Source organism: Phoca vitulina, unplaced genomic scaffold (genome assembly GCF_004348235.1).
Source record: "Phoca vitulina isolate PV1807 unplaced genomic scaffold, GSC_HSeal_1.0 scaffold69, whole genome shotgun sequence".
Classification (NCBI taxonomy): Eukaryota; Metazoa; Chordata; class Mammalia; order Carnivora; family Phocidae; genus Phoca; species Phoca vitulina.
Window position 1 is genome coordinate 3,708,586 of NW_022589772.1, and position 25,249 is coordinate 3,733,834.

Consider the following 25,249-nt stretch of genomic DNA (forward strand, 5'->3'; position numbering starts at 1 on the left):
CTTCCTTCCTTCCTTCCTTCCTTCCTTCCTTCCTTCCTTCCTTCCTTCCTTCCTTTCTTTCTTTCTTTCTTTCTTTCTTTCTTTCTTTCTTTCTTTCTTTCTTTCTTTCTTTCTTGTTCAGCAGAAGAGGAAAAAACAAATCTGACAAATGACCATCTTTTGCCTCAGCTAATGCACCTGGGCAATAGATAAGTTTGGGGGTGAATTGCTGTTGTGAGGGGCAAAATGCCCCTTCGGTCAGGGTAGAAATCCAGAACAATGAAAGGTGTGCTTGTTTCGAAAGGTCCCATATGCTTTCCAGGGACTCATTGGGGAATCTTTCAACAATTAAATTATTCCATTAAGGGGTGGGGCTGCCTCGTTGGGGAGGGATAAAGCACATATTAAAAAAAAAGAAGAAAGAAAGAAAAGGATTTTGTGACCAAATGGTACCAGGGGGAAAGCAGAGCTAATAACTTGTTAAATAACTGATTTTTCTAATCCTTTTTTTTTCCAGCTTATTTCTTATGATTGTCGGATAGCTGCACCAGCTTGGTGGGGAAAGGGTTTGATGAATAGCACAAAGACACTAGCTATTCTCTGGAGGCTGTCCCTTTAAAGGAGAATTCTGGTTTATTGGGGGGGGAGGGGAGGCACACATTAGAGTAGGAAAGGGGGTTTGGAATAAAATGAAAAACCTTCCCCTCCCGTCGTCATTTTACTGAAGCACAAAGATTGCTTCCTAAACTGGAGATGCTAACCTCAGCCAGCGCCTTCTATTCTCTTCAAGGGGATTCTGTCAGGCTAAGGATTCATTTACAACTGTGAGTCATGTGGGCATGTGTGAGGAAACAGATGCCAGTTTTAATGTATTTAGCCTGAAGTTACAATTTGATAGGACCCACTGTCAAGAAGTCCCAGGATTTCAAGCGATTTCAGAATCCCTCCCTCTCCCCTGTTTGGAACAGTGCCCAGAGTGCCTCCCTCCCTATCTCTTACCCCACCCCCCCCCAACACCAGCACCCCCCCCAGCCCCTCCTTCTTCTCTATTAAAATCAATATTCCTGCAGGTCAGGGGCAAGCAGCAGATGGGTCACGGGCTTTTTTCAACCAGTTCTTTCTACAAGCAGCAGATTGCAGAACTGGATCTGACTAATATTTGAATTCCTTTCTTTTTTTTTTTTCTTCCTCCCTCCCCCTTTTTCTTTGCCTCTTTCCACCCCCCCCCCTTGTCCCACACTCAGGTCTCTGAGGTTCCACCAAAATATGGAACTTGATTTTGGACATTTTGACGAAAGAGATAAGACATCCAGGAACATGCGAGGCTCACGAATGAATGGGCTGCCCAGCCCCACTCACAGTGCCCATTGTAGCTTCTACCGAACCAGAACCTTGCAGGCACTGAGCAATGAGAAGAAAGCCAAGAAGGTACGTTTCTACCGCAATGGGGACCGCTACTTCAAGGGGATTGTGTACGCTGTGTCCTCTGACCGTTTTCGCAGCTTCGACGCCTTGCTGGCTGACCTGACTCGATCTCTGTCTGACAACATCAACCTGCCTCAGGGAGTGCGTTACATTTACACCATTGATGGATCCAGGAAAATCGGAAGCATGGATGAACTGGAGGAAGGTAATGCAAGGGTGGTGGCTCTTGGTGGGAGGTGGCATCCTTGGCCGTGCTTACATCTCTTGGAGTACCCTGAAAAAAAGATTCGGGAATGGATTTGTCAGAACGCCAGGTTGATGCTGCGACTGCTGAGTCCATAGGCATTGACGGGGCCATTAGCCATTATCCTACTCGGCCTTTAGCCTCTGCTGGCGTTGAAGCGTGGATGGTGGGGACAATGCATTGTGCTTATCTGCCAGGGTATACAAAGGAAAATCTGAATTGTGTCATTTACTCTAGATCTTGTTCATAATTAATTCTAAGTAGCATTATTGAGGCAGACCACGAACTCATTAGGACTGTAAAATGAGGAAGGAACTTCGGTCGGGTTCACAGAAAGATAGCCAAATATCCTTTGGACTGCTTGTGCATTGCGACGCATGGAAATACGCCCCCTAAAAGCAGGACTTCCTGGTCCTATTCACAAAGGATTATACTTTTAGGTAAGTGGTCACTGCTCAGCTGTCGCTTCTAAAAAGCCCACTCCAGGGTGTGTCCCTAAGGCTGAGGTCATTGTGAGAAATACCAAAGAAAGCTGGAGGTATGTCTGGTATTTTAATAAAGACTCTTCCTATTAGAATAGGAACTGACTCACTGCACCTAAATCCCTTTAAAGCCTTTCTAGACTTCGGTTTTACAATTGAATGTTATGATGAGGTTGCTGAGAACCCAACAACCTGTGTACCCACTAAAAAATAAGGGAAGTCTCAGCTCTTACCAAAGCCTGCTCATCCACGACGCATTTTTTTTTTTTTTTTTGTGGTTATTTAGAAAATAGATCTTGGGACAGGTGCTTAATATTTTACTGTGTCAAGTCACTCATATTGTGGATGCCTCCCTATGCCCATCTTTAAATGGCTATAACATGTAACCAACTGATAATACAAATGGCCCTCCCCCTGGCCTCTCCCCAACTCTCTAGCCCTCCCTCCTCCCCCCTTCCATTCCCTGAGCACAGGTGAGTTTAGAGCAGGCAAATCTCTCGGGAAACCAAATTATGAAACAGCCAACAGGGAATGGGAATCAGCACATTAAATGACTTGGTGTGGGAGGGCCCCGCCTCCGCTTCACTGCTTCTAGGTTTCTTGTGCTCTTAGACAAAGGAGCATGAGGGCTTCCCTTGCACGAGACCATGTTCTTGCACATTGCTGCTGTTTCTCAAGTCAGGTCAACTGATTTGGGGCCAGTTCCTTATAAGCGACAGTGTCCCTACGGCTACTGGATCTGGGTCTCAGGGTTCAAGTCTGAGGTTTTTCCCCATAGCTGACCTTGAAAAGCAACGCTGAGAAGGCTTAGAATATTGGATCATGTGCTGGATGGCCAGGCAGAGGTTAATCCTAGGCTTTTTCTGCACATTGAAGGATTGACTATCCTAGCCCATGTCTTGAAGGAGAGTAAGGGCAAACTGGAAGGACTTGGAGTGAGGTTGAGGGAGCTGTCCAACAGAGTAATTGATATGGTATGTGTCTTTTGTCACCGTGCAATCCATATCTCGGGTGAATTTGAGGGGTGTCTCTGGAATAATTGTCACAAACAAAGCACCTTGAATCACCCAGTGTGTCCTCATTTCCCCTAGCTGTCATTTTTTAAAGACCGTGACAGATGCCAGGGCAGAATTCTGAACCCAGGGACATTGTATTCAGAGTAGGAATTAAAATGTTCTTGTGTCTGATATAAGAGAAGTATCATGCACACATTTCCCCCCACAAATCCATTTTTTTAACACACCTTGCTCAAGGACAAGCCCTTGATACTGATTTTTCTTCCTGGATATGTGTGTGTGTGTGTGTGTGTATGTTTTGTGATAATCTCAGTTCAAAATAGATAATAAATGTAATTTTGAAGACTGCACCCTCTCTCCTGACCCTTTTGAGTCCTGCTAGATTGGATTCCTCCCCTGGGTGCATGGTAGTACTTCCTGGGTATGTAGAATGTAAATAAGGTTCAGTTGCATTTATTCATGTATCATCTACAACCACAAGCTGCAGTGGGCCTCAACCCCCTCCCAGTCTTGAGTACTGCCTCTGCAGTCAAGGAAATTCTGGGGTATCTCTAGGCTAGTTCTGAGAAATGTGTCCAGTTTTCCCACTGCTGCAGAGTCAGATGGGAAAGGGCACTGGGATAAGGAAGATAAAGAGGAAAAAGCCTTTTCTCTCCTGTTTTGTCCTCTGGAACTACTCTTCTAGGAATGGAGGACAGAAGTCCCTCACTTCGTTCACCATTGGAAGAGGTTGAATGAAAGATTAAAAACATTCATACACATTGCTCCCCAAGAGACTTCACACTGGAAAAGTTTGGAAAGATCCCTGATGAAGAATGAGAGGCAGTGGGTTCTAGTCTTAGAGGCAGAAAGTTATCACAGGAAAAGAAGTCTTTGGAATCAGATTTGTTGCCAATCCAAGATCTGCCACCTGCTAGCTCGTGTGACCTTGGGGAAACCAGTTAGACTCCCCGAGCCTCAGTTTTTCATCTGTAAAGTGGGAATAACTGCTTTGAGGATTAAATAAGACAATGGATATGAAGTGGTTACTATTATGCCTGGCATACAGTAACACTCAGTAAAGGGTATCTACGATGGTTGAGTTGTCCTAGTTTATAGCCGGTTAGCTACATGACCATAGGTCTATCCTTATCATCACTGTGAATTACTTTCTCTTTTTTAAAACAGCATTTTTGAAAAAAACAACCATTTAAAGGTATAATTTGCGTAACATAAAAATCACCCATTTAAGCGTACAATTCAATGATTTTTAGAAAATTTACCAAGTGGTACAACCATCATCATAATCTAATTTTAGATCATTTTATTCACCCCAAAAAGGAACCCTGTACCAATTAGCTGTCACTGCCCATTTCCCTCATTGTCTCCAACCCTAGGCAACAATTTACCTACTTTATGTCTATACAGATTTGCCTATTATGGACATTTTATATAAACTGAATCATACACTGTGATGTCTTTTGTGACTGGCTTCTTTCCCTTAGAAAAATGTTTTCAGGGGTTATCTGTGTTGTACTTTGTATCAGCACTTTGTTCCCTTTTATGGAGGAATAACGTTCCATTGCATGTATGGACCACATCTTGTGTCTCTGTTGTAATATTCTTATCTGTAGAAAGAGACTAGTAACACCTGCCTTCTTTATCTATCAGGGCGGTTGAGAGGATATAATGAGATAATAGATAGAAAAACACATTGACAAGGTAAAACTACAGCTACACGGTATTATTGTTAATGATGTAAAAAAAGTAGTAATAATAATGATGATGCTAGTGAGGGGTTGGGATGGCCAGAGGTTCCCAAACCTGGCTGCCTTTCAGAAACTTTCAGAGATTTGGAAAAATATCAATTCCTGGGTCACACCCCAGATCTATTGAATCATAATCTCCAGGGCTAGGGCCCTAGAATCTGTCTTTTTATAAATCTTCTCAGGTGATTCTTATGAGCACTTAAACTTGAGAAATACTAGATTAGGTGATCTTGATGGTCCCTTTCAGATAACTACGGTGGTGGGAGTTCCTAGGAGTGTAGAAGGCCTTGTTTTTGTTTTTGCTTTCTTGCTTTGTAGATCTTAAAGGAATGATGGAGCACAGAACATACGATTTCCAAATGGCCACTTTGTTAAATATTTAGACTAAAATAAAATGAAATAAAAAACAATGGGCTAATAATCACTCTGGCCTGTGATACTCCTTGTCTAATACCTCTAGTCTATGGTCTGCTAGATACTGAAAGTCACAAGAGGAGTGTTTTGGGCCCAAATCAGGTTATTTATGTCAGCTTTCCATAGATCCTTGGGTACACAAAGAGTCTTAGCGAAGCCATAAAGGCTGTGGTCATATACGTATTAGTCATATTCCCAATGGGTCAATGAATGAAACCCACCAGTGACTTTTCCTTTTGTCTTGCTTAGTCTTCCATCGCTAAGTCATTCTTCTTCCCTTCCTGCCCAGTTCTTTCCCCACTTCCTTGTTTGTGAGTACCCAGATCAATCTTAGGGGTATTGTTTTGAGCATTATTACATGGACCACAGGACAGAATATTTCCAACTGGGACAGTCTTGTTGGAAAATCTGAGTTGAATGGCAGCCCTAGTTATGATCCAGTTCCTTTGCCATAGCTCATTTGAGATGAGATGAGATGAGACCACCTTCTCACTAATTTATCCTCCAGCTACTAAAGCAGGCACATCGCTGAAGAGAAGGATTTAAAGATACCTGGGAGAGAGATGCATCATTAATAGATATGATGATACAATAAAGTATCATTTAATATTTTCCTTCTTGAGTGAGGAAGTCCTGGCAAAGCGGAGAAAGCCCAGGCAGAAGTGTTTCTGTGCTGAGGAAACATGAATGCATGTAATGTTTTTGAAAATGGGGCCCTCCTGAAAGTGAAGGGAGGTGGACATTAGATCGTCTTGAACCCACAGCTTGCTCCCTTCCTGCTCTTTCAGCTGTGCTTCCATGACTTCATTTCCTTACCCCCTCATCCTGAAGCAGATTGTCAGCCCCAGCAAATCGTTGCCTTGCTTGGCTCTGAAGCTAGCTTGCCTTCTAGGCTCTCAATGGGTGGGCAATGGCCCCTGGAAGCTGCGACAGGATGGGAACCCAGCTGTGTAAAGGTGCAACACACCTCATCCAGCTCCAAGTGCCAGGCAGCTGGGCGTGCAGGAAGCACCGAGCTCTCTGGCAGCAGATGTTGCAGACGTTTGCAAAATCTGAACAAGGAAGCCTTGGTCTAGAGAAGCAGCGCGTTTGATGTCTTTCCAGTAGTACAAGTGGCGAGTCCTCAGTAGTGGGCACCTACTTCTTTAACATTTAATGACCATAACGACTCTACCTCCTACAGCCTTCTGGGGATGGAAAAGAGAAGAAAATTCCTTCTTATAGACCTTTAGGGCTGGAAGGGGACTGAGATGTTGCCTAGTGTAATGCCTTCAATTTATAGATGGAAAAGCTGAGACTCAGAGATTAAGTAATTTGCCTGAGGTCACACCACTCATAAAGGCCTGATTGGGACTGAATTCAGGTCTGTCTGACTCCGCAAGCTGCCGCCCTCAACTGCCATAAATTTCCTGCCCTCTGGTAGGGGATGTTTGTTTACTCGGGAGGCTATGCCCATGTGGAGACAGGGGTCGTGTGGGAAATGTCTGTACCTTCCCCTTAAGTTTGCTGTTAGTTGAACCTAGAACTGCCCCCCCAAAAATAAAGTCTTACGAAACATCCTGCCCTTAGTGTGCATCAGCAGCGGCAGCAAGCGGCTTCACGTGTGGCATTTTCAGCAACTGGACACTTCCTCTTAACCAGCAGGAAATCGTTATCTTCGAGGCATGAGACCTGGGCGGTGGTCATGTGATGTAATGATCGTAGCTCAGTTCCCAGATGGCTGCCCTTGCCTCTTTCTTTTTTCTTCCCTTGGGCTTTTGCTCTTCCTCTTTTCATCTCCTTTCTCTCAGCCCTTTCTTCCTCCTTTCCTCTTTGCTCTTTCTTTCTTGTTCCCTCTCTATTCCTTCAGATTAGGGCTTTAATGATAACGAGAGGTGGAATTTATCAAATGCTTACCAAGCATCAGGTTCTGGGCTCAGCACTTTATATCCACCATCTGATTTGTGCCTTGCTCCCACCTTATGAGGTAGGTACTGTTATTATCATTCCCACTTTGCAGACAAGCAACTGAGGCCAGGGGAGGTTAGGTAACTTACCCAAGGACACACAACTAGGTATTGGAGACCCCATTCTGACTGACATCACATCAGCTGTTCTTTTTCCATTACTCCATATTGGGGCCAAAAGGAGAGAGTGGAGAGACTAAAATGTACTGTTGGAAGGTGCTCAACATAGATTTGGCCAAGAGCTGGGCCCTCTGGAAAGTTCTTGGTGCCATATGATACTATAGCTGTCTGCCATCATGTTCATTTTCATCTGGGGGTGGTTAATCATACTCATAGTTCAGAGGCTTAAGAGGTTTAAGAGATGGGAGCAAAATAAGTCCAGAGTCCTAATAGGGCTACACAGCTGACTCTCCAGAGGAGACTGTAGATGAGTGAAATCATAAATATATAGCCTCACACATTTCTACACCACCAGTTGTCAGAGTTTTAAAGTACTTGACAAGTTATGGAAAACATCTGACTCAAAGGCACTAACCTCTTGGAAGGTACCCGTGAATCTGGTGGAGTGCTAAGGCGAGGGGCCATCTCTAGGGCGTGGGGGATATTGGCTGTAAATAGATGGGGGAATTGAAAGGGCTCTTTCACCCTTTTAAGTCACAAACTAAAGACCCTAGCCTCTAATCACTTGGGTTAGGTTGGATTAGCCAGCAAGGGAGCCAGAGAAATTAGGGTTTCTTTTGGCTGAGTTCTTTGACTCCTCCATCCTGGGTGTGTGTGTGTGTGTGTGTGTGTGTGTGTGTGTGTGTGCACCGAGTGGGAGAGAATGCCCACGTTCACCTACAAACCATCCCTTGGTCCCCCTGTCAAGACAGAAGACTAACAGCCTCTGGGACTCAGGGCAGTGTTGGAAGCCCCTCACCCTTCCCCTTCACACAGACACATAAATGTCCTCAAAAGTGCCCTAGAGATTTTGACTGAATCTTCTCTCCGCACTAACTGAGAAATTTATTAATTAACACGACTTAAAAGATTTGGTGCTACGGCAAAGCAATCGATATTTGCAAAAGGAGTGAATTACCAACCGGGTGTTTCTGAATGTCCCTGCGCGGTTCTCCTGCTGAGACCAAAGGAAGAGCCATCAGAGTATAATTGTGTTTAATGCTTTCTTTGCCCTGGCCAGGGTTGACTTACTCATTTAGAATCATTACTGATGAGTTAAGCCTGATTAACTCACTAGTTTTCTGCAGCTTGACCTCTGGATGAACTTCTGTATACCTTGAGGCTAATGTGTTTTACGCAACAAATGCAGCCTTTTCCAACACTCTCTCCCCCACCAGGCTGAGGCTACCTCTCTTCCTCTTTTCTCCAGCTTCTAATCCCAGGTGTCTAATCTCCACCCCCCTTGCCTCTGGCCCCTGTGTTTCTTCCGCTGTATTAGTCATTTCCTCTAGCCCAAGGTAAATGTGAAAATTATGCTAGATTCCTCCAATCCATAAATCTGGTTGTATAATGTATTCTCACATCTCCACCTCATTACTTGTGGCAGCCAAGGGTGAGCCCTTGTGAGGATGACCTTGAACACACAGATCGAGTGTGTAGCATTTAGGAAAATGGAAAGATGAGGGGTGGGTGGGGGAAACAGGGGAAAGTATTTCTCAAGCAACGGCTAGATTTGCAAACACGAGCCATGGTATGTGTGCATGTGCATGGGTGTGCATGTAGTTATTTAGACAGTTTTTCCACTTGGGTGTGGGGGTGAGCGGTTGAGGACACAATTATACACATACATATATATATTCACCACACACACACATTTCACATTTCAGTATTCTACTACTTAGCCATATATTCCATGCAAAGGACAGTCTGGTTTCTTGGTAAGTATGTACTCTATGCCCAATATGCAAGGACACTTGGGTCACTTTAACTTGGAATAAACTGTATTCATTTTGAAAGTTCTCCTTGGTTTATACTATAACCACCGAACAGGGCTGTGAGTTCAGAAACAGGACAGGAACATTAAGAAATAGACATGTTAAAAACACTCCAGTAATGCCCCCTAGATATTAACAAACATCCAAGAAATTGACATAGGCATTTCAATTGCAGTAAAATTCTGTGAAGCTTGAGAACCCGGCTTGTTAGATTATATTTAGATGTGTTCGTAGTCCTTGAAACCCTTAGCTTTATAGGATTTGTCAACTTAGGTATGCCATTATAATGAAGAATGTTTAGTTGATGACTTGCCCTTGAATTTGAATGAGCCAAGTTGTTAGAGAGAGAGCCCAATTAGAAATTGCGCCGACAGTTGGTTATTATCACGATATTTCCAAAAGTCCAACCCCAAGGTCAGCGTGCGTTAGTTTGGTTAGAAGAGTCCGTATATCGGCTATTCAACTGATTATCGCTTATTTCTTCCCTTAGGGGAAAGCTATGTTTGTTCCTCAGACAACTTCTTTAAAAAGGTGGAGTACACCAAGAACGTCAATCCCAACTGGTCTGTCAACGTGAAGACATCTGCCAATATGAAAGCCCCCCAGTCCCTGGCTAGCAGCAATAGTGCCCAGGCCAGAGAGAACAAGGACTTTGTGCGTCCCAAGCTGGTGACCATCATCCGCAGTGGAGTGAAGCCTCGGAAGGCCGTACGTGTGCTTCTGAACAAGAAGACAGCCCACTCTTTTGAGCAAGTCCTCACCGATATCACTGAAGCCATCAAGCTGGAGACCGGGGTTGTCAAAAAACTCTACACTCTGGATGGAAAACAGGTAATTACTTTTTTTTTTCAAAGTACTCTTCTTCTCAGTTGTTCCAAATACCTGGCTGCCCACCCTGTGCCTCAGGCATTTCGGGTTGGGGGACTCTTCCTCCACCTCTCATCATCCCTACCTGATATTTTAGGTCTCACTGGGAAGAAAGGTCTTTTCGGCAGACCAAGCAATGGACCAGACATCTGAGGCTTTGAAATTTATTCTGCTTCCATCTTATCAAGTTGAATGGTCACTTAGCCTCAGCTTTCTGGTCTGCTAAGCAGAGGACCTAGAATCTAGGTCCTACACATTCTTATGAATATGAATGTAGCTATTACACGATGCAACTTTGATCATTCGATGCATGTGACTTGAAATGAGATTTGCGGGCTCCTTTCTTCTTAGGCAGCCTCATGATGGTGTTCGGCGCCCATTCTGGTGAAAAAAGGTTGAAGTAACCATTCATAGTCTATGAAAGGACCCAGATACAGGGGGAGCACTGAAGTGTCAGGTTCGTTGTCTTTGCCTCACACTAGACCACGTTTTTTCTTTCTCCCTTTTCCATGTGACATAGCTGTCTTAATTTGGTTCCACTGATGGTTTTGTGTGAGAAAGGGACTATTTCAGGATCCTAAAATTAGTCCAAGAAGGATGCTACCATCTGTTCCTCTCCAAATCAGGTTCTTCATGTCATTGGTTATGCTACTAAAGTGCCACCTATATTAATATCTGGGAAAGAATGCAGCCAGGCGTCTCCATCAGACAGATGCACCATTCTCTTGAGCATAGGGAGCTGTAAATGTTATGAAAAAATACGTTCCAAAGGAACTGGTACAGTGGCTGGTTCTGTTGGCTTTAAAGGGAATCCTGGTCCCCCATCAGAGAAGACAACTGTGGATTATTATCAGTCCCTACTTTCTACCCCTTAACATACCTTTGGTGTTTGAACAACTAGATAGATTCTAAAGAAGCAGACTCACTATACATCAGAGTGACTGATGAGTGTTCAAATGCAGAACTATGGCTCCTCCCACAATTTCTGACATATACTGTGTGTTTCAAGATTTTAAATTTCTGGTGAAACTCAAACTCATGTATGTGGGAACTTTTCTAAATTTGGGACCTCTATCTGTTCCTCATTTTGTGATCTGAGCAACACCTGGAGGTATTGGTGTTATGTGATTTGTGTTTGTTGTACCGAAGCAATGAGTTTACCTGCAGAGGGAAAAGTCCCAACTCCCAATCATCTCTCAAAGAGTATCTCTCTCCTGAGGACCAAGTATATAATAAACAGGAGCTTCCCAGGAACAGGCTTAATCACCGGAAACCTCATCTTGGAGAAATAGAACCTAGGAATTTTAGGATCGTTGGATTTTTAGCGTTGACAGGGACCTGACAAACCATGATATTTAATCTCCCGCCTATGGCGAGGATATACTCTACAACCATTTCGATTTCATTAAGACAGCTTATTCCACTGTTGAAAAGCTGTGAGTTTTAGAAAGATTCTCCTCAAACTGGGCATAAGTCCACTTCTCTATACCTTCAGCCTCTTGAAGTAATGCATCACAAACACAAATCAAGGACATAAGACTGGGAATCAGAAGACTTGGTTTCTAGTCTTAATATTGCAACTTACTATGTGACCTTGGGCTAATCACTTAACTATCCTTCTCTGTACAAAGGGGCTGATCACACCTGCCCTACTCATGCTCACAGGATTCTCCTGAAGATCAAAAGACATAATGGATATGAAAGCACTTCGTAAATTAAAACACAAGATGTAACTATGTATGCATACATCATTAAATGAGACAAAATACGTAAATTGCCAGACAATTTACATATATATCAATAAATGATAGCTCTTTCCCCTCCGCTTTACCTCCATCATTCTTAGCATGAATTTCCAACATTTTGTGGAGATACACCACACCTTGGCATTCTGGGATTGCTCTTAATGCTAAATGAAGCAACACCCCTACCTCCCAGGTGAGCGAGCTCCAGTCCAGTGATGGGTGGATTTTCATCCTACAGCAGGCCACGCAGAACAGCACGTTTTCTCCAACTCCTTCAAGCATTGGCTCCCATTTCTTTGGGGGAACACAGTATAAAATGCCAGCGTATGACATAGTGCGTATACAGAAACTTCGCAGAACAGTGCCTCAGGGGAGCAGAACAATGCCTTGGTAGGCATCCGTGCCTCTCTATACAGTTCATTCTCTCTAAAATGTCTCCCTCTGGGGGCACCTGGGTGGCTCAGTCGGTTAAGAGTCTGACTCCTGATTTTGGCTCAGGTCATGATCGCAGATGGAGCCCTATGTCAGGCTGTGCGCTGGGCATGGAGCCTGCTTAAGATTCTCCCTCTTCCTCTCCCTCTGCCCCCAAGCCCCCCTAAAAAAATAAAATGTCTCCCCTCTGCCTACTTGGACCCCTGGGGGTTATCTTTTAAGGCCTGTTTCAAATATCATATTATCTCTGGAAACTTCTCTGTCTTCACCGTGCAAAGCTAAAGCAATCTTAACCTTTTTTTTTTTTTTTTAAATGTTCAGCTCCTGATATGTTGTGGAATCTCTATAAATGATTGTTGATTGAATGGACTGACATAAAGAGATTCTCACATGGTTCAGGTAGATGTTCTGAGATGTCCTGAGAAGCCCTCTGCTCTCAGTGCCCCAAACACTATCCTTAGTCTATCAGAAAAAGATAGGAGGCTTCCAAAGGCGTGTGTATTCCACCTGGGGAGCTCCTTCCTATTTGTTATTTACTTGGAGGTCCTGAAGGGCAGACTTTTAAGACAACATTTCCCAGAGTATATTCTAAAAATTGTCCCCATCTCCTGCTCCCCAGCAGCTTTTCATAAAAGGGTTCTGTGGTCAAATAATGTGGTGAAGTGCTGCAAATTATATGCCTTTCTTAGAGATTCACAGTGCTCGTCGGCATATTAAATGTTCTGAGAAGTCCTGCAGGAAGGAAACCCATTTAATTTAGACCCAGGATTTCCCAATTTTATTTAACCACAAACATTTTTAATGGAATATACATATATATATATTCTGCAGAGCGCATGAGAAAATGCTGTTTACAGAAGATGCTGAATGATTAGGCACTAACTACCCTAACCTCACTGGTAAGATTGGTATGCATGGGGTAACCCACAAATCAAACATTGTTGTGTGGTTACAGCAAGGACATTAAATAACAAAATTTGGGGGTACAGGGACAAATCTACTAATTACAAAATAGGTGCTGAGTATACTGAAAGTTAGCCAAACTCAAAATTTTGGAGCCCAGCCCATTCCCCAATTCTGGTGATGACAGCTCTGATGTTAACACCTGTCAGTCACTTTGATTACTGGTGGGTGTTCTTACTGCTTGGGAATATGGTCTTCCTCCATGCAGGCTGAAGGCACATGTGTTGCAATGGCTTGGACCTGCTTGGATATTCCATGTCTGTCTTTGGCTAAATGTGGCACCAGGCAGAAAGGACAATGCATGGTCAAGGCTCTTTGTTATGGAACATTTTAATCATGAAATCAAGACCATCACTTGGTTTTGGCCTTGCTCTGACTGGATCTCCAATAGACAAAAATCACGTGGTTTTCTCCCACATTGTTTGAATAATGATCAGTTAAAACAGCCCAGTTGATGATTCCAGATTTACTGTTGCTTCTGTCCTTGTGTGTACCATTTGATTGACTGGCTTACTCAGATTGACAGGAAATCTGCAGACAAGGCTGTCATCTCTCTCTGTTTTTATTTTGTTTGGATGGCTTTTGGAGCGCTTGATCTTTTTAGGGCTTAAGTTTTGCCAGTATGGAAGAAAGATTTCCTCACCCATTGCCTCTGAGAGACTTGTGGTCTGTGTAGACAGGGAAACTAACCATTGTTAGTACAAAGGGGTCCCAATTTATTCTTCACCTCAGTAAGAAGTTGCTAATGAAATAAGGAGTGGTTGGCAGGACCCTTGCTACTCCTGTGGGCTGTAATGAATTTGTAGGAGATCAGGGAAGATATGAAGGGTTAGATGATGATGCATATTAGTTAACTCTCCAGTGAGATTGTTCTCTTGATTCTTTAGCAGCTGGAGTGGTTGTTGCAGTGTGTTGACAAAATTATCCAAATATTAATTTCTATAAGCAAGCCACACATTTATGCTTAAAGATCATTGGGTGCCTAAAAACCAGAACCCAAATTTCTGGTTCACTTGGTAGGAGTAGCTCCATAGTCTAAACTTAAATTCATTTCTATAAAGCACAGAGCATGGTGCTTCCATTAGAGATGCAGAGCCTTAATAATAGACTCGGAGCTTTTTGGCATCTTAAACAGGGGTGCAGCTGGTCCACACACCATCCATATTCATGCTACACTTATTGGCATCTCTGGTCTCAGTTTTGTCCACATCCAAGGTCTGTGCAGTCAAAGATTTATCATTGCCTCAAGACACATGCCTAAGGGATAAGTATGGCTATTAGTATGTGTGTTAGCTTTGTTAGGCCAGTTTTCAATTGGTTGAATTTATTTCATTTCTCTGTCTCTGTCTTTCTAGTACCAACTACTTGGACTGGGAATTGTAGGTCTCAGAATAACATGAAAGGGTTTTAAGCTGATTCCAAGATTACCCATAGCCTTGGAAGCTAGAACAGGAGTTTTAAGAAATGTTTGAACCATAAGATGATGAAATAGGAAAAATGAGAGCACAGAGGATGTTTGAGCAGCTGTTAAGTATTCCAGAAAAAACTTGCTCCATCTTGCTCTACTAAATAACTGGGTGCTGCAAGCACAAAGGCAATCACAGGAAATACAGGAAGACAAGTTGGATTTAACCTTGAAAATGTTGAGTGCATTTCCCAAGGTGAATGTGTCTTTACTTCGCCTCTGTAGGCAGTTTTTCTCTCCCCTGCCCCCCCCCCCAGTCATCTCTGCCCCCTCCAGCCACATCTGGTCTTACTTATATTCCCTGGCCTCCAGCTCTCCCACAGCCAACCTCTCCCTCCCTCCTAGTGTTATGCCCTATTCAGCCAACATTGGGCTCAATAGAAAAGGCCACGTGGCCATAAATTATGCCCCATGAGGGAGGTCATTTACCATTGATCTTCTCTTGAGCCAATCAAGGCTGGAAAGGTGATGTTTGTCTTACCAAAAGATCCCCCCTTCCCCAGTCTTCCACAGATTCAATTCCTGGAGACAGGCTTTGAGAAGATTGGCTTGAGCATGAAGTGGAAAAGAGCAAAGATGGGAAGCCAGGCCCGGGCTCTTTGAAAGGAGACAGTTTGCAAACTACCTTGCCATATGTAGTGCATACTTCAAGTTGCCTCACACTGAAGTAGATTCTGTACTTTAAAAGAGGGCCTGTGATGGAAGTAGCCAAACATCAAATATGCCATCCTTCGGGAAAGAAAGGACTAAGCGTAGCCTGGCAATTGGTTATTTCTTCAGTAATTTATCCTCTTAGAGTTTTATTGTTGATGAGATGCTCTTGGCTCTGAGCAGTGAAGAGGTGGAGCTTGACCATTTCCTTCAAAAGCTTTGGCATAAAATTCCAGTCTCCCACACTGACTAGTCTGTTGATATCCAACATTCGGCCTATGGAAAGAGCCCTAAACTGAGATTCAGAGACCTGAGTTCTAGCAGTCACTCAGTTTCCCACTAACTATGTGATATGGGGCCAATCACATCTCTTCTCCGGGCCTTAGGTTTTGAGATAATACGTGACCTTTAAGAGTACTTCTAGCTCCATTAGAACAGAGTATTTAATTCATGGTGTTGTTTCCATCTAGATATTTTTCACCAAGCCACTAGGCTTCTCAATGCCCTTCAATTCTTTGTGCTCCTAGGATCTCCAATGTGATGTGGTACTCACCTGGGTGGGTATGTTGTTTCCTAGGATGTTCCCTATAGAATTTGCCCTGTTCTTATGTTCCGATCTTTCTTGCGATTTCTGTGATGGCATGACCAAGGAATATTTTCAAACTTATAATTTTGCTTTGACCTCTTTTTCTTTCCAGTGAATGACGTGAGGAGTAGAGTGTGGAGGAATCATAAAACAAAACAAGCTAAAAGCCAGCCTGCCAAAATTGTGACAGGCATTTGACAGTCCCATTATTAAGGTGTCTCCACCACCGTGGTGCCATTTTCAATGCTGGGAAGGATCTCTGCCAATAGGGAAAGTTAGCGTCAGAGCTATTTCTTGAATAAACTGAAGAGGATCATCAAGTGGGGATTGATCCAGGGATGCAGACTGTTCTATGACCAGCCATTGAAGTAATTAGCCTCTTGTCCTTCACTCTTTTCATCCTTCTCATTGTTGTCATTCCCTCAAAGTGGCAAGAAAAGCATTGTCGCAAAATATAGCATTGAAAATAGGCTTACTGAGATATAATTCCAATATTGTATAATTTATGCATTTTAAGTGTATAATCCAGTGGCTTTTTAGCATATTCACAGAGTTAAGCATCCATCATCACAGTCAATTTTAGAACAGTTTCATCTCATCACCACACACACACATACACTGTGGACATCATGCTCCAATCCCCAATTGTCCCATCCCTAGTCAATCTCTTATTTACTTTCTATCTCTGCAGATTGCTCATTCTGGACATTTACTATAAATGGAATCATACAATTAAGTGATTTATTGTGGTTTACTTCTCAGCATTTTTTCAAGTTTCATCATGTCATATCATAGCAGTACTCCATTCCTTGTTATGGCTGAATAATATTCCATTGTATGAATATATCCCATGGTATTTATTAATTCATTAGTTGATGGCCATTTGGGTTGTTTCCACCTTCCGGTTATTATGAATAATGCTGCTGTGAACATTCATGTTCAGCTTTTTATGTGGCCTTCATTTATCTTTGGTAAATACCTAGGAGTGTTATTACTGGGTTGTATGTTTAAAATTTTAAGAAACTGCCAAAATGTTTTCTAAAGTAGCATCACCATTTTACATCCCTATCAGCAATGAATGAGAATTCCAGTTTCTCCACATCCTTGCCAACAACACTGGTTATTGTCTGCCTCTTTACTAGGGTCATCCTAGTGGGTGTGAAGTGGTATCTCACTGTGGTTTTCATTTGAATTTCCCTAATAACTAATGATATCAAATATGTTTTCACATGCTTATTGGACATTTGTATGTCTTCTTTGGAAAAATGCCTATTTAGATCTTTTGCCCATTTTTAAGTTGAGTTATCTGTTTCCTTATTATTGAGTTATAAGAATTCTTCATATATTCTGGATACAAGTCCTTTATCACATATGCAATTTGCAAATGTGTTCTCCCAGTCTGTAGCATGTCTTTTTATCTTTTGAATGACTCTCTTAACTTTTCAAGAGCATTTGTTTCATTTTAATGAAGTCTAATTTATTAATTTTTCTTTTATGTAGTATGCATTGGTATCATAGCTAATAACTCATTATCTAACACAGGGCCCTCAAAATTTTCTCCCAGGTTTTCTTCTAGAAGTTTTATGGTTTTATCTCTTATATTTAAGTATCTGATCCATTTTGAGTTCAGTTTTGTGTATGGTGTGAGGTAAGGGTCAAGGTTCATTTTTGGTGTGTATGTTAGGAGCAAATGTAGATCTAATTTTTCCAGCACCATTTGTTGAAAAGAGAAGACAGTTTTTTTAAATTTGAATTTAATATGATGCCTAGAAATAGCAGTGGCCCATATTCTCATATCAGGGGGGTACCCTGCATCAAAAGTTGGCAGCCAAATACTCTGAAGTTTTCTAGAACTTCCAAGAACTGTGGATGTAAACTAACGGCATGGAAGTTTCTCCTATATAGATGCTCTGAAATACTAACTCACTCCAAGGCCACTGCTGTAGCAATGAGGCTGGCTAAGCCTCACTAAGTAGAAAAAAAACCAAGAAGTTAAAAGGAACCGTTGTTCCTTGGCAGTGCCTCCCGCCATGCTCTAGACTACTGACGTTATCATCCCAGACCCAGCCAGACTTGCTTGTCCCATGTCCTATTTCTTTAGGATGGTGCTAAGCACAACTGGGGCAGCGGATGTAGGGAAAGGCCCTGAATTGCTTGGGTTACTAGCTTAATTGAGATATAATTTCCATACCATAGACTTCACCCATTCAAAGTGTACAATTCATGATTTTTAATATATTCATAAATAGGTACAACCAACACCAGTTAATTTTAAAACATTTTTATCATCTAAAAAAAATCCTGTACCTTTTAGCTACCACCGCCTACCCCATATCCCCCTTAGCCCTAAGCAACCTCTAATCTATTTTCTATATCTCTAGATTTTCCTCTTCTGGACATTTAATATAAACAAGTCATGCAATATGTAGTTTTTTTTGTGACTGGCTTCTTTCACTCAGCATATGTTTTCAGGGCCCAGCCATGTTGTAGCATGTATCTGGACTTCATTCCTTTTTATGAATGAATAATATTCCATTGTATGGATTGACTGCATTTTATTTATCCATTCACTTGTTGATGGATATTTGAGGTGTTTCCATCTTTGGGCTATTATTAATAATGCTGCTATGAACATTTGTGTATAACTTTTTGTGTGGACATATATCTTCATTTCTCTCAAATATATACCTAGTAATGGAATTATTAGGTGTTGGGGTTTCTTCTGTCCCCTAACCACCAAGCCCATGTTCCTAAAACATGTTCCTCAAGGGATGCTTCAAACAAATTCACTCTTCTTTCTGTGTAATGATTTGGCCCACAGTTCTTGCCTAAACAATATAGAAGGAACCATGAATGTCTCTTTCATAAGTTTTCTTAAAGTTAGAGTAAATACAAAGAAGTCATTTCCTTTTTCTTTTTATCTTAGTCCCTTCCTGGCTGTTCTAATTCTCCAGAATCAAAGATGTCTTCTAAACAGAAGGGACTCCTAGTACCAAGAATCACAGACTACCCCCAAACCACCAAAGTTACTTAACTTTAAAAAGGTATATCACATGGGATTCCAGAATGCCAGTCTATCTATTTTTCCTAGATTTAGAATACTTTATTCTTGATACCATAAACCCTACCCTTTCCAGATATTGTGATATTAGCTCCTGAAAAAAGCCCGCTTGAGTGTAGGGAACCACAGCAGGTCCCTCATGGTCTTCAACCAGGGCAGTTTTCTCCCCAGGGGGCATTTGGCAATGTCTAGAGACATTTTTGGATGTCATGAATTGGGGTGGGGTGTTACCGACAACTAGTTCATAGGGGCCAGGGATGTTGCTAAGTATCTTACAGTGTACAGAACAGCTCTCCATAACAAAGAATGATCTGACCCAAAAGATCAGTAGTGCTATGGTTGAGAAACCCTGTGTTACAGAATAAAGAGCAAGGCGTATGTGGCAGAAGATACAGCTGAGAGGAAAGCAAGGGTAAGATCCAGGAACAACCTTGTAAACTATGTTACGGAGCTTGGATGTTATCCTGTAGGGCTAGAAGCCACTGAAGGATTTTATTTATTTATTTATTTATTCATTCATTCATTCATTCATTCATTCATTTTATTTATTTATTTGAGAGAGAGAGAGAACACAAGTGGGGGGAAAGGGCAGAGGGAGAGGGAGAAGCAGACTCCCTGCTGAGTGGGAACGAGACCCTGGGCTCAATCCCAGGGCCCTGAGATCATGACCTGAGCCAGAAGCCAGACACTTAACTAGCTGAGACACCCAGGCACCCCACCACTGAAGGATTTTAAGCAGAAGAATAACATAATCAGATTTGCAGTTTGGGTAAGTCACTCTGTTGTTTTGGATTTGAGGAAGACAAGGCCAATAGGGAGGCCAAGTAGGAGGCTGTGTGGTATAGTACAGGAAGGAGAATGGAAGGATCCAAACTCAGGCAGTAGTAATGGACATAGAAAGAGAGAGAACAGATTCAAGAAATATTTGGGAGGTAGAAACTGGAGAGCTTTGTGATTAATTGAATTGGGGTACATATTAGTTTTCTACTGCTATGTAATAAATGATCACAAACATAGTAGCTTAGAACAGCATCCATTTATTATCTCACAGTTCTGTAGGTCAGAGTTAAAGCAGACTTGACTGGGTTCTCTGATTAGGGTCTCACAAAACTGAAATCAAGGTATCAGACAGGCTAAGCTTTTATCTGGAGGTTCTGGGGTGAATCCAGTTCCAGGTTCATTCAGGTTTTTGTCAGAATTAAGCTCCTTAGATCTGTTGGTCTGAGGTCCCCATTTCCTTGCTGATTGTCAGCTGGGAGCCATTTCCAGCCTCTAGAAGCTACTCACATCCTTCTCACATAGTTCTCTCCATCTTCAAGCCAGCAAGGGTACAGCAAATCCTTCTCATGCTTAGAATCTAACTTCCCCTTTTGCACCAGAGCAAACTTTCTGCTTTTAAAGGGCTCATGTGATTAAATTGTTCTCACCTGGATGATTTTTCTTTTGATTGACCCAAAGTCGACTGATTACTAACCTTAATTACATCTGAAAAGTCCCTTTTGCCATGTAACATAACATAATTGTAGGAATGATATACTCACAGGTTCCTACCACAGTCAAGGGGAGGAGATTATACAAAGGCAAGGGTTGTTCTTAGAATTCTGCTTAACACAAGCAAGGGAGGGGGAGGATTTAGGCGACACTGAGGTTTATGACTGACATGTATGGGTGAATGATAGGGCCATTCATTGAGGTGGGGAAATCCAGGGTAAGAAGCAGAGTTTAGATATATTGAAGTTGGAATGCCTTGCTACATCTAAGTGGAGTCTCCAGAAGGTGGTGGTATACATGAGTCTAAAACTCAGGAGACAGGTCTGGGATGGAGATACTAGATTTGAGAGTAATTTGCAAACAATGGAAGTAAAATTCAGGCAAGTAGATGAGCTCACCAAGGGTTCATATGTGAAGTTGCTACAGGAGAAGACGAGGGGGGATATTTGCTTTAAAGGGATGGGTAGGAGGAGAGGCCCAGGAACTGTTAGAGCCATGGAGAGCTAGATAAAGATAGGTCCAGAGAGGTTAGGAGAACAGTTTGAGGCAGGAATGTGCAGCTGTTTCAAATGTGGCAGACAAGGTCTATTTCAGGTGAATATTTAGGCTACGAAGCCAATCAAATCCAGGTTATTTGATTGCCTGTCATTATTTCCAGAAATAGATCAGAAGGCAGGGGCTGGCTCAGGAGGACCCTCAGAGGCAACCAAGCAGATAGTCACGATTGGGTCAGGCTGTGGGATTTGATGTCTCTTGGCCACTCCCCATGTTCCAGATCTATCATAACTTGCCTGTCCAGTGTCCCATCTTCCTAGGGCCTTACTCTCCACTAGCTCTTGTGTTAGACATGGTTGCTAAAATGCCTTTCTGAAATAGCTTATGTCATATATGCATTTTACTATGCAGAGCTAGTCATTTGTCCAATTGTGCTCCGTCCTACATTATAACTTAAAGCTTCATACCCAGATAAATCAGTTCTTTTTTGGGGTCTGATTTTCTCAGAGCCTTGATCTCAGCTTACGGATTCAATTGGTAAGGCTCTAACAAATCAATCCTCACTATCATGTTAGATCCTATCAGTTTAGAGCACATTTCCCAAACTGTGTTATATGTAATACTAGTCCAATCAAATGTTCTTTGATCAAATAAGTTTAGTAACATTGCATAGTATATTCCCCGCTTAGGAAAAAACCTCCCATAAGCCCTCTGTAAAGAAACCCGATTGATTTTTTGTAGTCCAGTGTTCCCCAAACTTGTTTGAACACTAAACCTTTTAAAAAAACAAAAACAAAAACAAAACAGTGACCATATGGTAGAATGCACTTTGGGAATCATTGCCCTCTGCCTCAGGTTTTTATTTGCATTTTAATTAGAAAATCTTGAAAAGAAAAAAACCCTTCAAGGCCCAGAGGAATAATTAAATGGAAAGAAAACAGGCACCATTACATTTTGACAGGGGTGATAAACTGGGGCAAAAGGGGCTTTGTTGCTAGAGTATCGACAATCACCACCAAGGTAACATCTATTCATCTGTGGTCAGGGTAGGGCTTGAGAGCGTCTATCCTCATACAGACTCTAGAGAGAAAAGGGGAAACTGATCAGGAGGGGAGATTTCTCTAGCAGATGTTTTAAGAGTCCCCCCCAAAAGTTGTAAGAGATTAAGAGAATCCTTTTGATTACAGGCATTAAAGTTGGGCTTCTCCAACCACAGTGGTAAGGAGGCAGGAACGTGAGATGCATTGCCGCCGGGTTTAGAACCTTCGCAATAGATTTGGTCCTAGAGAAACCAGCACTCCTCCCACTACCCCATGCTGTGCTGTCTCACTGGAGGAATCAGAGACGGGTTTACTAATCAGACTTAACTGCCATAAGTAGTGTTTGCCATAGATGTAGACTGCGTACTTTCTTTTGCACCAAGTCCATGCTTCTCCAGCTGGCAACAATTTGGCAGACCCTAGGGGTCTGAATGGCTCCCCCAGCATGATAATATCCCTTGCAAGAGGTTTTGGGCCAGAGACCAGTACCTACTGAAGTCTCTTTGTGTCCACATATGCATGCCTGTGCCCCTGTTTCTTTTAAGTATTGGCTGTCTCATCTGATGAAGTCGTATATAAATATTTATATGTCAGGACATTTCTGGTCTTACTCACCAGAGACATTACAGCCTTGATAAAAAGCTTCCCTCTGGCAGTCTCTGACTCTACAGTTTATTTAATATGGCAGTTGATAGGTGAACTTCCTCTTGCTGTTTGCAAAGAGGATGGAGCCTTGCCTTGCTTGGAGTTCCAAGTGTTTGGCTTGTCGCCTGCTGGGAATTGATATTTGTGCTTTCCCAGGGGCTCCCCTGATTAAAAGAAGTTTGGGTTCACAAATGGGCCATCCTACCCTTTAGATTTTGGATCTTCAGGAATAGTTGATATACTTACAGATGCATCATGACTTTTGTAGGCCCTAGGTACTTTTGCCTTTGTGGACCCTTTCCTCCACTAAAATAATAATATTAATAATAATAATAATTTCCAGTGTGTTGGTATAAAGAGGAATATATTAACGTTACACATTTAAACATTTTCTTCAACCTAAAGTGGTTTTTTTCTGATTTTAAAAGAAATGAAGTCATTTTCATGGGTCCATAAAAGTACGGTGGGCCCCAGGCCCTGTGCCTCTGTACCTAATGGATAATCTGCAGTGGATATACTGGGCTGTTTCCTGGGCTGGTCGTGAGCTCATGTGAGCCAAGCCGTGAATAAGAATGCTGTGACACAGGATTCAGATCAAGAGAGCAGTAGTTACTTAGACCTCCCGATGACTAGTTGAGAAGTAGCAAGTAGGACCCTGAGTTGGGTTCCAACATATTTCACCCCCGGTAAAAGGCATGATAAAATGCCATCAGTAGTCAGGATTTCCTCTGGCTTGGTGGACTCAGAGTTGGCAAGAGGGACCCGCTTCCTCATCATCTTTGAGGAGAGACTTCTGGGATTGATGAATGGTATCATTCATTTCCAGGCTGAAATTGCAGCTGAGGGAAAGGGGGTGTGGAAGCTGATTAGCAATGAGATAGATTACTGCAGCTCATCCAGAGGAATCAGGGTGGGGGCTGGTTTTAATCCATGTCTATTTTTAGTGACAGGTAATATAGACACCTCTATCTCAACCCCAACCATAATCTTCTTCAGCAAAAGCCACCCACCCCGGAATGGGGTTCAGAATTCACCTGCTGCTGTTATGTTGGCTGCTAAAGAGTCTGTTGGCTAAAGGTCTACCACTAAGCCTCACTTGGAAGTTGGTGGTGGCTGGAATTGGGTATGATCTGATGTAGAAAGTAAGAATTTAAAAACTAATGATGTATTGTATGGTGACTAACATAACATAATAAAATTAAAAAAAATAAAAATAAAAATAAAAAAGAATTTAGAGGGTCCCTCTCATGGGGTTTACTACCCCCGCTTTTGGATCTTCCTCCAACTGGGTCTAGGGCTAGGACTCTGACTCCAGGGGAAATAGCTGTCACTCACTGGGCAGGCTAAAACATTCCCAGCCTCCCCCGCCCCACCACTTGGCTTAACAGTCCTGGCTTTGGCTCAGTTCACTGAGTGGTATGGGGTTTGGTTACTCCTCAGGGACCTGGCCGAGACCTTGAGGTCAGATTGAGCAATCTCTGTCCCTCCCTTCTTGTAAAGCAAAAAATCTGTTTAAATCAATATGTTTCCTTCCCCCCAGCTGAATGTGGCTTTCAAGGATGACAACATCTTCTCCATACTACCCTTGCCCTTGTCAAGTCCTAGCCTGAAGTAGAACAGAATGGTGTGGGGTAGCTGGGTTTGTGTATGTAACACATACACCATAAATGCAAAGATACAGACCCTGGAAATCTTCACACAAAGGCAGAACTAGTGGGGATACAAAGCAAGAGTGAAATATAATTAGAAAGAATTAAGGTTGATCAGAGTTTGCAGTCTCTAAGAAACTTTCCTTTGGAATACAAAGGAGAATCTGATTTTCCATTACTCATAATACAATAGATCAAGGGTCAGAAAACTATGTATAGGTCTAAAAAAGAAGAAGAAAAATATGCAACAGAGACCATTTGGGATCACAAAGCCCTATATATTTATCATATGGCCTGTGTTAGCCAGTGTTCTTCAGAGAAACAGGCAAAAGGACAGATATCTATCATCTATCTCTCTCTCTCTCTCTCCCCCCTCTTGGCCCTGGTGATTGTGGGGCCTCGCAAATCTGAACTATGCAGGCAGGTTGGTAGTCAAGAGACCCAGAGAAGAGTTAATGTTTCAGTCTGGAGTCTGAAGGCATGGTCCTTTATAGAAAATGTTTGCTAACCTCTGAGATAGAGGCAGGGATAATGGAGAAGACCCTTGGGCAAGGGACCTAGAGACTCTTGCTCTGCCACTAAATAGCTGGGTAATGTAGAGTAAACCACTGCCCCTCATTGGATCTTGGTTTCTACTTTCATAGAGTAGATTAAGAGTTCCTTTCCACAAAGCAAACATTGTATGCACTTTAGTCCTGTGTATATGTAAAGTTCTATGATTCCATAACTCAAATCTGGAAGATCCCAAATAGGCTAGCTTAAACTGCTTCCTGTTGATGTCTAGAAATGACTCCCCACTGGCAAGAATCCCAGATATCAGTAAGTTTTCATTATAACATACAGAATAAACAAAATGCCCAATCTTTATAATTTATCAGTGGTTTTTCTTAATAGTAGTTTCTGTTAAGGATAACTGATTGTGAGAGTTCTCTATAATCACTAGAGACATCTGTTATTGGTATTATACAAGG

At 42.3% G+C, this 25,249-nt stretch overlaps 1 protein-coding gene across 6 annotated transcripts in view; it reads left to right on the plus strand.

The window, feature by feature from the left end:
- DCX (doublecortin) overlaps positions 1-25,249 on the plus strand; it is a 110,249-nt gene that overhangs the window by 847 nt on the left and 84,153 nt on the right. For all 6 annotated transcript variants that reach the window (XM_032392701.1, XM_032392703.1, XM_032392704.1 and 3 more), the window contains 2 exons: positions 1,224-1,609; positions 9,679-10,019. In XM_032392701.1, the coding sequence (XP_032248592.1) occupies positions 1,246-1,609; positions 9,679-10,019 (705 nt within the window). In that variant the 5' untranslated portion in view covers positions 1,224-1,245. The remainder of the gene's footprint in view (positions 1-1,223; positions 1,610-9,678; positions 10,020-25,249) is intronic.